At 37.0% G+C, this 16,439-nt stretch overlaps 1 protein-coding gene across 1 annotated transcript in view; it reads right to left on the bottom strand.

The window, feature by feature from the left end:
- Positions 1 to 510: 510 nt before the first annotated feature.
- Positions 511 to 16,439, bottom strand: part of CA2 (carbonic anhydrase 2) — an 18,022-nt gene continuing 2,093 nt past the window's right edge. The window contains exons 3-7 of the mRNA XM_034966305.2: positions 8,527 to 8,645; positions 7,922 to 8,014; positions 6,174 to 6,236; positions 4,749 to 4,904; positions 511 to 1,334 (exon numbers count right to left, since the gene is read on the bottom strand). Coding sequence (XP_034822196.1) covers positions 1,215 to 1,334; positions 4,749 to 4,904; positions 6,174 to 6,236; positions 7,922 to 8,014; positions 8,527 to 8,645 — 551 coding nt within the window. The 3' untranslated portion in view covers positions 511 to 1,214. The remainder of the gene's footprint in view (positions 1,335 to 4,748; positions 4,905 to 6,173; positions 6,237 to 7,921; positions 8,015 to 8,526; positions 8,646 to 16,439) is intronic.

The following is a 16,439-nucleotide window of genomic DNA, read 5'->3' as shown; positions in this document are numbered from 1 at the left end:
ATAAATCATGCTGCTATAAAGACACATGCACACGTATGTTTATTGCGGCACTATTCACAATAGCAAAGACTTGGAACCAACCCAAATGTCCAACAATGATAGACTGGATTAAGAAAATGTGGCACATATACACCATGGAATACTATGCAGCCATAAAAAAGGATGAGTTCATGTCCTTTGTAGGGACACGGATGAAACTGGGAACCATTATTCTCAGCAAACTATCACAAGGACAAAAAACCAAACACTGTATGTTCTCACTCATAGGTGGGAATTGAACAATGAGAACACATGGACACAGGAAGGGGAACATCACACACTGGGGCCTGTCGTGGGGTGGGGGGAGTGGGGAGGGATAGCATTAGGAGATATACCTAATGCTAAATGACAAGTTAATGGGTGCAGCACACCAACATGGCACATGTATACATATGTAACAAACCTGCACGTTGTGCACATGTACCCTAAAACTTAAAGTATAATAAAAATAAATAAATAAATAACCCAGAATAGAATTCTGAATTTTATTAGAGAATATATCTAAAATACAATATTTATTAAGTTATGATATATTGTCTGAATGGGAATATACTCTGTATCACAACTCTAATTGTAACAATTTTTACAGATAATACTTCATTTATATCTCTGTAATTCAAAAGTCATTAAATTACAACAGAATTCATATTTAAGATAACTTTGCTATAAATATATAATAATTTTTAAAGTTTTTCTTTAATATAACATCTTGAAATCATGAACATTTATTTTTTCTGGTTTACATTACATAGAATCATGACTATTTTACCTGATTTGCCTTAACTAGCTCAATTTATCTTGTGCTATGGATTTGCACTCAACCATTCTACTTTCCTATGTTTTAAAAGCAGCATTTTAGTGAACAATTGTGAGTGCTCATCACCCTACATGCTGTGAACAAAGTCAAGGTACTTTATTCTTATTTCTTATCCTATATTCTGTGTTACAGAAAAACTACTACCATAAACAAAGCACCAACCAGCCACAGCAGTTGTGTCAAGCATGACAATTGGTCTAGTCTTCACATTTTATTAATAAGTCTATCAAGTAAGAGATGAAGGGTCTAGAAAACTAGACACAAAGCAACCAGGGTCCAAATCACCAAGGTAGATCTGTGCTTAGCTAAAGGGAAACACCCGAAGATTCATTATTTGGATACAGACTATGGGACCATCTTATTTGAAGGAAGCTTTGATTTGCCTGTTCTTCAGTGGCTGAGCTGGGCGCCAGTTGTCCACCATCAGTTCTTCGGGTTCACCCTCCCCATTGAAGTTAAGTTTACGGAATTTCAACATCTAAAAGACACAATAAAACATTGATAATTAATGTTTCACAATAGTATTCAGTTATATACTTGTGTTATATCTTTAAATACATTCCCCGGCCAGGCGCAGTGGCTCATGCCTGTAATCCCAGCACTTTGTAAGGCTGAGGCATGAGGCAGGTGGATCACTTGAGGTCAGCAATTCGAGACCAGCCTGGCCAACATGGCGAAACCCTGTCTCTACAAAAAAAACACACACACACACACACACACACACACACAAAAATTAGACAGGCGTGGTAGAGCACCTGTAATCTCAGCTACTCAGGAGGCTAAGGCACGAGAATCATTTAAACCCTGGAGGCAGAGATTGCAATGAGCTGAGATTGCGCCACTGCACTCCAGCCTAGGCGACAGAGCAAGGCTCTGCCTCAAAAAACAGAAACAAAAACAAACAAAAATTACATTCCCCAACATTCAGTGCTGTGCATCAATGGCCAAAATTCAGTTTGATTCCTAATGAATACATAATCACATATAGATTATGTATGTATGCTTTAATATAACAAACCAATTTATACAAAATACACAAATTCGTTGGGGTCATTTTTAAGGGAAATTTTCAGTGACCTTCTAATTTAAAAATCTAACATCAAAAGTCTATAAACTCATACCTTTAGATGCAAAATAATAACAATTTTAGTTCCAAATTAAAGCTTTGTTTTCTGCCCCAGGGAAGACAAACTACCACATCTATACAATTAGATCAAGTGATCAGGACCTGTAAGCTCCATGGGCTGAGTGACAAGCTGGCATCTCCAAATACACAAAAACATGGAAATGAATTTGCCTAGGCTGATTTGCCTTAAGAAGCTCAATTTATCTCATGCTATGGATTTGCACTCAACCATTCTACTTTCCTGTTTTAAAAACAGCATTTTAGTGAACAATTGTGAGTGCTCACCACCCTACGTAGCCCTACTGGCATTTTGCCAATATATGCATTTAACATTAGAACCCCTTGTCACTGGTTGATTTTTATTCCCTTATAAACTTGTTTCAGTTTACTGGCCACCACTGAGATACAGGCAGCCGTTGAACAGTCTCCCACTTCTTCAAGGTTCTCAAAAAGTGCTACTTTCCCCCCTCTAACCAAGACTTGATCCAAATGAAAAAGGGTGGTTTGGACAGTAATATAGCAGCCCATGAATCAATAGCCTTTAACCTGATCTCTTTTGTTCAGTAATAGTCCCTCAATCACTCCCGTAGAGCCACGTTCCATGCACATATATTATAACGTGCACAGCTATGGTTACTGAATGCAAGGGAGCATTCTAAGGATATATAGGGTTGATTCACTACGACAGAATTCCAGCAATCTGAAAGAGAGTCTGTTCATAAAGTGTAAACAGGTCAAACTTTTGATCAAACCAGTATAACCGATTTCTGCTACTCACTGCACCAATTAAACTACACTGTCACATTAGTCAACTTGACTCATTGTTTTAGCATCACAGAGACAGAGCCTGGGTATAGAAAATAAAGGTAGCAGAATTAGCAGACCCATTTATACTGCTTACCTAAAATCCACGCCCTGCCATACTTCCTCATTAACAGACATCTGCCCTCTCCCTGTAAGCCTCAGTGGGGTAAACCTGCAGGTCTTAACTGACTGTGATGATCACATTCCCGGCCTAGGGACTGAGCAAGAAACACAATTCTAGCCAGTGAGAAGTGAAAGGTTTGCTAGGGGCCTTCAGAGAAAAGCTTCTCTGCACTTAGGAAGCCAATGGAAGAGGTATTAATTTCCTCCTCAAGAAGTGGTTGTATCTAGATGTGATGCTCAAAATGCTATTACAACCACCTTGAGGATGAAGTCACCAATTGGCAAGGCCAAGTCAAGGGACTCAGATAGAGGAGGACCTGCAGCCCTAGCTTCCTGAGCTGAGCATGACCCTCCCTCCAGATTCCATGTTATAGGACAAAAAAAGAGCCCTATTGGTATTTTGCCAATATATGCAATTAACATCATTAGTTTAATACCACTTTCAACTTTAAAGAGCAAACTCAGGGTACAGGGATTAATGCAGTAGGTTCAACTGCCCTTATCTATATGTGTATTTCTGCCTGTGGGTGTGTATACACCATAAATCCATTTGTTATAATGGCTCTAAATGTCAGACTATCGCTTTAAAGTTGGATTGCTCTCAGTGAAAGAAGAAAAAAAAAATTCATGTTTTAAATTATAATGTAAACACTGCGTCTACAAAAAGAAGGGCATTATAATCTTTCCTTATGCTACACTTCAAGAAGCTTACTCAAATATGTTATTACTACAAGGTCAATCTTCAAGTGACATACCAAGCATGCTATTTTTTAGGCCCACTTTGATATGCTACAAGTAATTTTCCAGTCAGATACATATTTCCTTTAAAGAAAGATATGAAGTATCTTCAGCATTCATAAGTTCATATTCTAAGGGAGGACACAGGAATAGAATCCTTGCTCCCAGACCTGATTCTGTCGCAAGGTAGCTGAGTGGAAAACACTTCAATTTTCCTGCATCTCAGACTGTTGATCAATGTGATTCAAGCCAGTGAAATGAGAAAGTTGGACAACATGATCTCTATTGCACATTGCAGCTCTAAACCTCTATTATTCAGCATTTTTGTAGGTTTAAATCACACTACCACTACTCACATAGTTACCATTTTCAAGACTGTTGGCTCCTAAAGCTATCCTTAAATTATTCAGGATCCATCCTCTTGTGAATCCTAAGGAATGTTCACTTTCTACATTTCAACTGTGCGCTAAGAGGTAAGTCTAGGAAAAACTCATTTGTATCCACTTTTGTGGCTGCTCATCAGTGACTTAGAAGCTGCACTAATCACTTGACGATCACACACTATATTTTATTGGAAATGTAAGAATACCTGCTCTAAGCCTCTAAAGCAACCTGGAGTGAGTTTTAATAGATACATGTTCTCCAAGGGATGACTCTCATCTGTCAGGATTCAGAAATGCATTCTGATATAAATAAAATGGCAGAAAGCCCTTATGTGAGTGAGTAGTAGGCTCACTAGTAGTAGGTAACTCACTGATACCTGCGTAACCTTGAACATGAACTCTCACTTTTCTAAGCCTTAGTTTCCTCATAACTGGCAAAAAAAAAAAAAGGCATTTATTAGGTGACAGACATCTTTCTCATTGAATCTTTACAATGACTATTCAATTTTACAGACTAAACGAACTAAGTTTATAGTTAATAACAACAAAGATTTACTGAACGCTGTTTATTTGCTAGGCACCATCAAAGGCACTATTTCCATAGCAAGAAGTAGCAGGAAAAGGATTAAATCTCAGGTCTCTCTCAGTCTGGAGGCCAAGGTCTTCTGCCTTGACTAAATGCTCCACCCGTAAACAGACCTGTCATTAGAAAACAAACCTGCTCGCTGCTGACGCTGATGGGTTCCTTGAGCACAATCCAGGTCACACATTCCAGAAGAGGAGGGGTGGTCAGTGAGCCTGGGTAGGTCCAGTAATCCAAGGATTCAGGAAGGAGGCCATGAGGATCGAAGTTAGTGAAGTCAGCACTCTTGCCCTAGAACAAGGCAAATACACAGCTTCAAACTATCACATTGACAGAGTAGGAGGAAGGTAGGAGAGCAGCAGACACAAATAGGTATACTCCCCTCTGATGGTCAAAAACACTTTTTAAAAAAGAGGTTCTATATTCCCTGGCAAACAAAATAAAAAGAAATTAACAGAAGACATTCAACTTGAAAATATGTGGCAAGTCTTAGTAAAAAAAAAAAAAAAAAAAAAAAAACTATTTTCACATGTCCATTTTTCATCTTGGCCTTTTATCTAAAATGATCCCTTACATTCTCCATTAAGTCATTAGCTGATCACACCCAGTATTTAAAGTGAGACTGCTGCCACTAAAATGAGGTGACTTCAAGTTGCAATAACAGAAATATGGTATCCTGATGAGGAGGTGATTTTCTTGCTCTAGGTCAGAATCAAATAACTACATTCTGTTTTGGACACTACACTTTTCAAGTAAACAGGAAAGATTTACTGGAAGAATGACAAGGTGGTGGCAAAGAGAGAAAACTATATCATATGAGAATAGTTAAAGGAAACTAAAGATAATTAGCTTGGGGTAGGTGAAAAAACAAAGTAGAGACAGAGTAGAGTTATTTGGAAGAGAGATCAGGTTTATTCTATGAATTCAAGGGGCTCAAGCCAGTGAGTGAGCATTTCAGAGGACAGATGCTGCTTCAATGTGAAGATCAGCTTTATAAAGCCAGGGCTGCCCCTGGTGATAAGTTCCCCATCACCGGAAGTGACTGTAGTGTTTAAACAGATGCTCAACGACCTCAACACAACTATGCTGTAGAGAGGATTTAAATGCAGGATGGATGAATGCAAAGAGGTCATAGAATAGAAATCTCCATGAAACAGGGCCTTGTTTATCTTGTTCACCATTGTGTCTACCAGTTTGCAAAGCGACTGGCACATAGTACATACTTAACAAATATCTGCTGTATGAATGAGTGAATAATTTGACTAGAGGACCTTTGAACCTCCTTGCAGGCATAAGATTCTCTGACTCTTACATATGGATGTTCAAATGATGGGGGAGCAAGATTAAATAAATACAAGTCTTAGAATTATGCTAGCATTAGGATCAACTTTGTTGAAAGAAACGTTAATTAAATATTTAAGTAATATTCTACCTTTACTAACTGCTCATCCAAACACCACATGTCATTGAGACTGTGCAATTTGATCAAAAGAAATTTCTAAAACCAATGGAGTATTGCAAATTGGTACCCTAAGGAGGTGGCAGAAAATTCAAATTTACCTTTGTTTTAATGGAATCCAGCACATCAACAACTTTCTGAAGGCCCGGTTTAGCGCTGCCAACCTAAAGAAAAACATAAAGGGCAAGATACTATCACCCAGTTGGTACTGTACCAGTTTTTATTTTTATTTGGGTAGCTCTATTAGAAAACATCCAAATAGTGAGCCCAAATTCTCCACTTCATACATGACCCCTATCAGTACTGGCTTGATGACACTGACACCATAGACTTGCCTACTTTCACTGAATCTTCAACTCGCCTCTAATTCCACTCAGAGAGTAGTCCTGAAACCACCAGCTCAATTGTCCCCAGTGACCTCTAACTGCCAAAGGATACTCCTCAAGGGCTTGCCTTGATTTCCTTGTAGGACTTTACACTATGGTCTTCCCTTCTTTTTAAAAATTATTTTCTTCTTTGGCTTTCCCTATGCCTTCCAGCATCCCAAATCTCTCTTGACTCTCGCTTTTTTTTCTTTTTTTTTTAGAGTCAAGAGTCTTGCTCTGTCATCCAGCTTGTAGTGCAGTGGCATGATCATAGCTCACTGCAACCTCAAACCCCTAGGCTGCAGTGATTTTCCTGCCCTGGCTTCCCAAGTAGCTGAGACTACAGGTGTATACCACCACGCCCAGCTAATTTTGTGTTTTTGTTTTTGTTTTGTCTTTTGTTTGTTTTTTATGCCCAGCTAATTTTTTTTATTATTATTATTATTTTTGAGACGGAGTCTTGCTCTTTTGCCCAGGCTGGAGTGCAGTGGCCCGATCTCAGCTCACTGCAAGCTCCGCCTCCTGGGTTCACGCCATTCTCCTGCCTCAGCCTCCCGAGTAGCTGGGACTACAGGCGCCCGCCACCACGCCCGGCTAATTTTTTCTATTTTTAGTAGAGACGGGGTTTCACCGTGTTAGCTAGGATGGTCTCGATCTCCTGACCTCGTGATCCGCCCGCCTCGGCCTCCCAAAGTGCTGGGATTACAGGCGTGAGCCACCGCGCCCGGCCGCCCAGCTAATTTTTAAAAAAATTTTGTGGAGATGGAATTGCGCTATGTTGCCCAGGCTGGTCTTGAGCTCCTGGCCTCAAACTATCCTCCTGCCTTGGTGTCCCAAGGTGCTGGGATTACAGGCTTAAGCCACCACACCTGGCCCCTTTTAAGTTGTTTAATTTGCATCTCTCCCCTTGTAAAGGCCTTACATTTTGCAGTTTCTCAGGATTGCTCCCTGGGCAGATTTCTCATCTCCCTCTTCGTGCTGTACTTGGATGATTTCATACACACCTGTAGCTTCCACCTCAACATATGAATCAGAGCTCATAAATCTCCAGCCCAGACTTTTCTCCATTCCCCTTTACCACTGTTTAGAGGGCAGCTCAACCGGTTCTGTCCCATTGTTGCCTGAAATTCACTGTCCTTCCCCTCTTCAGAACCTGATCTTACTTTATCATAATATAGTACTGTCTAGCCTCAGGTTAAATGAAAAGAAAACAAACAAACACCTAGCAGTCACCCAAGTTGATCTCTTTATGTTCTTCACATTTACATCCAAAAGGTACCAAATAAATATCTCTCCTATTGTCTTTCTGCCCTCCATCTCCACTGCAACTAGCAGATATGAAAGGAGGAGATAAACTTGAAAACATTTCAGGGACAAAGGCATTTCCTAAGCTCTTTTGTAGAATGTCCTGTATGTTACAAATATTCTGTCTGGTCATTCTTTATTAAAAATAGGGAAAAAAAAGAATTGGGTCATCAACTAACCTTCAAAAAAATACCTAGAACGGCCAGTCCATCAGGTTGCTGCACAGCTTTCCCAAAATCCCCATATTTGGTGTTCCAGTGAACCAAGTGAAGCTAAGGCCGAAGAGACAAAGCCACAGTGAGTGATTTACATAATCAAAGCTGACAGATTTTATTCAATGGTCTTTTTCTCACAATAAAGGTTACTCAGGAAATTGAAAATATGAATAATTTTAAATCAAAATTTTCCTTTCATTTTAATTCTAATCATCCACACAGTACTTGGTATAACAGCAAGTGTTTTCGTCAATAACTCTAAGACAAAGAAATGTACAGTTTTGACAGAAGGCACACATTTTATTTCTAAATTTCTGTTAAAACAGGATCCTCCAGTTTGAGTCTGTTTACTTTTTGCAAATGGTGGAGTTGGAGACAGTAGAGAAAGTTTTGCAGCATTAAGTATGATGTCACAATTAAAGGTTATAAAAAGCAAATGTGAAGGTCCTTTGTAAAAGAAGTGGTTCACTGGGCGTGAGTTGAATTTACAAATTAAGCTTTTGAAATTAATGCTAAATATCAACTTATAAACATTTTTCCCTGGAAAGAAAAAAAAAAGTATATCTTACTTCTGCAGCATATTTCTTTTTATCCACAGTATGCTCTGAACCTTGTCCATCAAGTGAACCCCAGTGAAAGTGAAACTGAATCAATCTGTAAGTGCCATCCAGGGGTCCTCCCTTGAGCACTAAAATTAAAAACATATATATATATATATGTAACATATATGTATGTATCTGCATACACATATATACATAGGTATACACACATACACTCATACATACACACACATGAAACACATGCCTAGATATTACAATCTTAATTCTGTTTTACAGTACTAAATGTTTGCCATTAATCACATTTTACTCTGAAAATTCAATCCAGAGTCAAGTTTAGTCTACGGTGCTGAACAAAATCACTTTACCTGTTTTTATTCCTCACATGCGTTGTCTGGAGAATGGATGCTTTTCACATCTTTCTTTCTGAGCATACTGATTCCTTTTTCTGGGTTTGTTTTAGAGTCATAGATTCAGGTCCAGAGAGAGAAAATTTTAAGTGAAACTAATAATCTGTGAAACATTTAGGAAGTGCCCACGCAGCTACTGGCCAATAAATTGGTCTGCTACACACACTTGCAAACGTGAGACCCTCTCTTCTACCAAGGCCCGATTGCTGCCATACAGCCTGCTTTGCTAACCTCTGATACCAGTTCTTACACACCCGAATTTGTGAAATCAGTATTCCATTGATCTTAAAACTGCAAAATCCAATTATCCTTATATACGCTTCCCAAATTCTTTAGAATTTAGACTCTCACTGCTGAGGGCTAGCTTTGCTCCCTTAATTTTTTTTACTATTTATTTATTATTATTATTATTATTATTATTATTATTATTATTATTATTATTTTGAAACAGAGCCTTGCTCTGTTGCCCAGGCTGGAGTGCGGTGGTGCGATCTCGGCTCACTGCAACTTCCGCCTCAAGCAGAGTTCAAGCGATTCTCGTGCCTCAGCCTCCCGAGTAGCTGGGATTACAGGTGTGCACCACCATGTCCAGTTGATTTTTGTATTTTTAGTAGAGGCAGAGTCTTGCCTTGTTTCCCAGGCTGGTCTGCAACTCCTGAGCTTGAGTAATCCATCCACCTCGGCCTCCTAAAGTGCCGGGATTACAGGCATGAGCCACCGTGCCCGGCCAAAAATTTTTATTAAACCTCTTTGACCTTAATTTACTCATCTGTGAAGTGGACACACTAAATCATTTACTATTTCACTAATAATTTATGGATCATCTTCTATATGCAGTGTAATGTGCTCTATTATCTCCAAGAACTTAAAATTCTAACTTGATAACTATTCCACGATTCTACTATTCTGGCATTAATGTAACTTTATTAAGCAAAATCAGTACCAAAAATCACATCCTTGGGCTACAAACTATCTGTATATAATTAATAAGTTGCGTCTTGACAGAGGATTAAAATAGTGTGAAATCACTCTTTCTCCCATCCACCAAGAAACTCTGTACCTAACTTTATATGTATTAATGGGATTTAACCAATATATTCAAAAGCTTTTAAAAGCAGTTTAGTTCTACAATTTAAATTTTATTTTTCTAGTACTGGGAATTAAACATCTGTTGCTATAAGTGTATTTTATTAGCTTTACTTTATAATTCCATAAAATAATGAACCCGAATTTACTTTGGCATTGCAGAACAAAGGGATAACTTCTGTACAACAAGATTTGTTCATGAGCTTCACCTAAATATCCTTACATGGTAGCAATATCCATTCATCTATTCAAAGTGAAAGACTGCTTTGAAGATATTTAAGCAGTGGGGTCTTTCTGTGGTTCCTGATACAACCTCTGGCTGCCAGATCTGCTTTACAATAGGCCAGGAGAAAAAAGGAAGAATGAAAACAGAAAGAATTATAAATGGTGTTATGTTAAAGATCTGCTAAGAAATATGAATTTGGATGTATTCTGACAAAGTCACATCTCTTGGAACACAAAAACAACTTATTACAACAGTTTGTTTCCTGACAATTCTATAAGGAAATATTAGCCTCTAATCCTAGACTTTTTTTAAAAGAATGAAAGAGTTCCCTTTTTTCATAATAATATATAAAAATTAAATATATGTTTATGAAATAAATTAATACTGAAAAAAATCCTTTATAATAACTCTTTAAAGCTAGCAACCAACTGGCTGATAATAAGAAGCAAATGTCATTTGTCAAATCATTAATTCTACCAAGTGGTAAAACTAACTAACTAAAACCATACTAAGAATCTGAGATAACCAATTTTCTAAATGTATCTTCTTTCCCCCCAGTGAAGAATCATAGCAGGATCTTACATTTTAAGGAGAATAAAGTTTATTGCTGTTTCTTATTCTTTCTCTAACAAATCTTAAAGTTTCATCTTAATTTGTTTCTAAAAACATTTAGAATTAGGCAAGAGTGTGTGCAAACCTTCAGTAAACAATACTTGTTAACAGCTAACACTAAAAGAAAAAAAAGATAACGTGCTCTGGGCTCAATGATTAAACACATTCAGTGCTAATCTGTTATCACCAGATACCTGTTTTAGCCCCTGTTAAAATAAAACTTGTTCCTATGAAGATTAGAAACCCACTGTAACTAGAAAAAGTTATTAAATCCTTAAAGTTTACTTGCTACAGAAGGCAGCATTTCTGGCAAACTCTTAGCATGGAGTTTAGTCAATGAAGTCCTTCAAAAACATTGTTATAATAAATTGCCATAAACTCAAACTTTTTATTTGAGAAACATAAAACATAATATCTTGGTTTAAGTTAGGGACTTTATGCTGTATTCTGGATCTACTTACTTATTTAAATGACTACACGCTATTTTCTAAACTGTTGCAGTTTAAAATGAAATCTATTTTCTAATGTAAAAATAATTTTAAAAAATAGCAGAAATTGCTAACTGCCTATTTTTTCTCTGTAAAATCCAGCCATGGCAGTGGTGCTTTAAAGAGTCAATGATTCATTGTACCCCAGAAATGGGTTCTGTGAGGGATGGAGACATAAATACAGTTTTCTACTCTAATGTTTTTTCAAGAACCCCCCCAATTTAATTTAAATTCAAATCTCAACACCAAGAGCTCCAGCCAATTTTAATTTTCATGATTGTCATCAATTATACATACTCTGTATATAACACAAAACAAGCACTAAGTATAATGTTATAGAATAATCTCTCTTCCTATACATATTATTTGAGGAAATTATATAAATTACTTTTTGAGAAAAATAAGAAATCCAGTAATATTGAAATGAATCACATTACTTATACAAATTAAAAGCTGAACATTTAATATTTTTAAATTTTTTCTCCCTAATCACTTAAACTAAATTAAGATGCACTGGAGTAACAGACTAAAGACCGTAATGAATGTCAACAGTTTCTCCTAAGTCCAAAATATAAATAAACTAGTCCCAGTAATCTTTAGTTTAAAAATATAATTTAAATGATTTCCTACTAATAAAGCAAAAGATTAATTCTACAGAAAACATGTCATTTTCGGTACCATCTTTTCTATAAATAACCTGAAAAATTTTAAATCATGCATTACTGTTTTGCCTGTTGGCAGCAGCCAATAATCCTAGGGCTACGTGCCAATATAGACAAATCTGGGGGGAAAAAATACACGTATTCCATTTGTTTTAAAGCAATAAGATGTTTAGCTGTCACTTTCGCTAGAGTAAACACAGTTGAAATTCAACAGAAGTCGTGGTTTAAACTATGTGGCAATTATATAGGAGTAAAAAAGAAGCTGTTTTGATGTGAATATAGTAACTACGGTGTTTAGAATATGTTGGTCCATTTTCTAGATATTTAAGGTTCGGCTGACACCATTACTGCGTGCATGACAAGCCCTTTCATTTGTTGTTATGCTTTCTTTTAACTTAGGACTGCTGTGGAAGAAAACTTTTAGAGCTCCAAAAGCAAGTCCCTGAAAGTCAAGCAGGATCCGTGTATGAAGATCCATTACGTCATACAGACAATGGGTCACTTAAAAAAAGCACAGGTAAACTCATCCAGCTTCCTTTACTCTTTTCTTGAAATAACAAACAGATTTTAAAAATTCCAATTTCTGAAAAACAGAAATGATGTAAGACTTGGATAAGAGTTGGCCCAATAATTCTGGCATTGACTTTCAATATTTGTCCCTAACTTTGCAATAAAGCAGGAGAGTATTAAACTCATTAATAAAAGTTAATAAGTTAGCAGGAGTTAATAATTTGACTACTATTATTTTCTCCCAGATAAGGCCATTAATAAAACATCTCAAGCAGGGTGAGTTATTTTTTAATAAGTTTTTGAAGAACCTAAAGGGATTAGCAATTTTTCATTAACTTAAGGTGAATTTAAGGTGGCTTATTTTCAAAGGAATTTAGAAGATTGATGAGAGCTCTAACCCAAGTTTCTAGTTAAATCCTATTAACTCCATAGTTTAAAAAATTCTCTCAAGCTTAAATCAGCAATAAAGTCAACCCGCTCAGTTCCTGATACCCAAGTTCTTAAGTTTGGATATAAGAGAACATTTAAAGCATATTGGAAAACCTCAATCTATGAAAAGTTCTAGAAGGCTGAAATCTCATTGAGGCAAAGAAGACAGGTAAATGAACTGCATTTAAATGCAGGAAATAAGAGGTATAGGAAATCTAAAAATGTTACCACCACAAAAATAACTCCTAATAAAAAGAGATGTTAAACTGTCGATTTTTTAAAATTAAGTGACTAAAATAAATAACTTTTTGACTTAAGTGTACAGAAAAAAAATGCCAGCTTTTAAAAAACATGGTATGTACAAACTAAATGTCAAATAAGGTTATCCTTCAAATATTTTTATTCAAATTCTATTTTTAAGTGATTGCTACTTAGTCCCTCCAGCAAACTAGCAAGGAGACGACTTAGCAAGTTATTTAAACTCTTCGGCTTCTGTTTCTTCATGTTTGTTAAGGTGAGTTTAACTAGAGTATCTCTACTCTTTGTTTTGGCTTTGAGAGTCTAGGATTGTTTTATTTAAAAAAAAAAAGAAAGAAAGAAAGTCTAAAGGGAGTTTTTCCACATGGTTTTGTGTGTGTGTGTGTGTGGTTTTTTGTTTGTTTGTTTGTTTTGAGATGGAGTCTCGTTCTGTCACCAGGCTGGAGTGCAGTGGTGCGGTCTCGGCTCACTGCGACCTCTGCCTCCCGGGATCCAGCGATTCTCCTGCCTCAGTCTCCTGAGTAGCTGGGATTACAGGCACATGCCACAACACCTAGCTCATTTTTTGTATTTTTAGTACAGACAGTGTTTCACCCTGTTGGCCAGGCTGGTCTTGAACTTCTGACCTCAAGTGATCCGCCCACCTCAGTCTTCCAAAGTGCTGGGACTACAGGCGTGAGCCACCGTGCCTGGCCCCCACATGGTATGATTTTTAAAAATTTATTCTGTAGATGTCTTTTCTCTTAATATTGACATTTTAATATATTCTGCATTCTTGTTTAACCAAAGTAACTGAAAATGTGGAAAAGAGAGGCAAAATTACAAAGGAATCTTTCATATGCAAAGGAGGGCAAGTCCTTTCTGACCTTGCTTTTAGTATACCTTCTTGCCTTTCTGGAGCACATGCTGTGCTCTCTTAAGTCTCCTGGTATTTCCTATCTCCCTTTGCCTGGACTCTCGTCCAAGACATCAAAATCCTTCAAGCCTCCACATAAGCCTTACTTACCCTGGAAAGTCTTTCCTGTCTTATCAGTTAAACTGCCAAGCCTCCTTCACGTTTCCATAGTTCCTTGGAGTACTTCCTTTCTGCACTTATCAAAGTGGCAGTCAGGGTCTACTATTTCTATGTCTTTCTACTTTAGATATTTCCAGCATGGGCTCCGGGGAACAGGAGAGGGACCAGGCCTCCACCCTGCTTTCATGATGCTTAGCTTCCCATGCATTTAAGTGGTGTTAGTAATGACTTTTTTGTAGAACTAGGTGGATAATACATGTGTCTCTAAAGGCATGGGTGGGAGCTCCTACCTAAACCCTGTGGTTTTCATCTGTTTCACAATCTAAACATGGCCAACTTCTTTAAAAATGTATGCATTGCTCTCCAGAAGAAATAGCTGTGAAAAATGTAGCTAGATCTAATTAGTTACTGCTTATGGAGAAATCTGTCAAAGTTTAACAGATTCATGGTAAAATATGTAACTATATAATAACTTCATACATAAAATAAGTACATATTCAGTATGATAAACAGTATGCTTCAGAAAATATAAAAATAAAAATTTAAAATACATCAAATGATGGGAACTAATCTTAAAGCTGTTAAAGAAAAAGTTTATTCAGAAATCTTATCTCAGGTGCAACATCTACAGCAATGGTCTAACAGAGGTGGTCGAAGGGTTCAAGTTGTGACAACAACAGAGGCCATTTATTGAGGAACTTCTATGCGCCAGGCACTGGGCTAGGGGCTTTACATATACTGTCCCATTTCATCCTTCCACTGTGGCAGACACTATTGTTACTCCAACTTTACAGTTAAAAACAATTAAAACCTAGACAGTATTACTCCCAAAGTCTCTGAGCTAGTTGTCGGCAGCTCTAGAACTCAAATCCAGGTCTCTCTGACCCCAGTCTATGCTGATAGCCACCAGACCATGTGTTCAAATCCACTTTCCAGTAATATATATTACTAGAATAATTTATTTCACTATCCATTTTTTAAGGACTATTAAGAACCTCATCTGCTTTCATTTGTTGGAGATTTGTTTCTTCAGTGCTCCAAAAAAGACTTAAACTATCCAATTTCTATGTAGCATCCAATGAGATACATAATTTGGCAGACATTACATCCATTGAAAACAATGACATCATTGTGGCTCTTTAAAAAAGTACAGCTACAGACTAAAGTAGCTCACTTCTTTTGGTTTGTAAATGACTAGACATGAAATGTTATAGTATTCTTTCTGTATGTGTAATACCTTGAGACCTTTGGCCTTGTCTTGTTATAAATATACAGTATTCTTTACAAGAAAAAAATTGTTTAATTTAATTATATGAGCACTGTTCCTTTGGAGTGAGAGGAATGCTTGGGAAAGCAATGTAGCAGAATCACTGAACTGTCTTCAATGTACAACCTTTACTTGATTCTAATAAATCATCATACTATGCCAGAAAGTGTGAGTATGATTGTAAGTGTGTGTGTGTGTGTGTGTGTGTGTGTGTATGTATGTATGTATGTATGTGTGTACTGGGGAGGGGTGCACACAGACAGGCACAGGTAGGTTGAAAACATTTCTCAGATGATCTCCACATTATCCCCCATCAAATTGTCTTCCAGAATCACCATTTCAGAAAGCCAGGTGTTTGCAAATTTTTTTAAAGTTGAAAGGAGGGAAGAATTCTTTTTTCAAAACCAAGTTGACTATATAGGATAGCTGCTGACAAAGAATAGTCTACTTGACTAAATGGTTATAATTACATATTATATAATATATTAGTACCGTAGGTCACTACTCCAAAACTTTCTCATTTTGTTCCACCACTCCCCTCACTCCCACACCACCACCAAACAAAATGTGTTTGCAGCACCATTTCATTCTATGACCTTCAGAGGAAAGCACTCAGGAAAATAGGGCACTGGCAATTAAATTAACTGCTTAGCAAAGAAGGCAGCTACTATGTGTGAATGGGATTGTTCTCTTGTTTCAAAAGAGAGAGAGATAAAAAAAAAAAAAAGCAGGATTTTTTTTCTTCTTTCTCTCTCTTTCTTTTCTTTTCTTTCTTTTTTTTTTTTTTTTTTTTACAGTGAGCATCCTGTAAACAGCTCTATTACAAATAAATACGGTAATTGGTTTTGTCAGTAATGGGCCAGGTATGTTCACCAACTCTAAAACATCTTCGTTTGTGAAATGAATTTCTGAGTAGATATCAAAACATGCTGCCATCTTTATCACACTAGCCCAATACTAAG

This window comes from Pan paniscus, chromosome 7 (genome assembly GCF_029289425.2).
Source record: "Pan paniscus chromosome 7, NHGRI_mPanPan1-v2.0_pri, whole genome shotgun sequence".
In the NCBI taxonomy this organism is placed as follows: Eukaryota; Metazoa; Chordata; class Mammalia; order Primates; family Hominidae; genus Pan; species Pan paniscus.
This window is presented reverse-complemented; position numbering and strand designations above follow the sequence as displayed.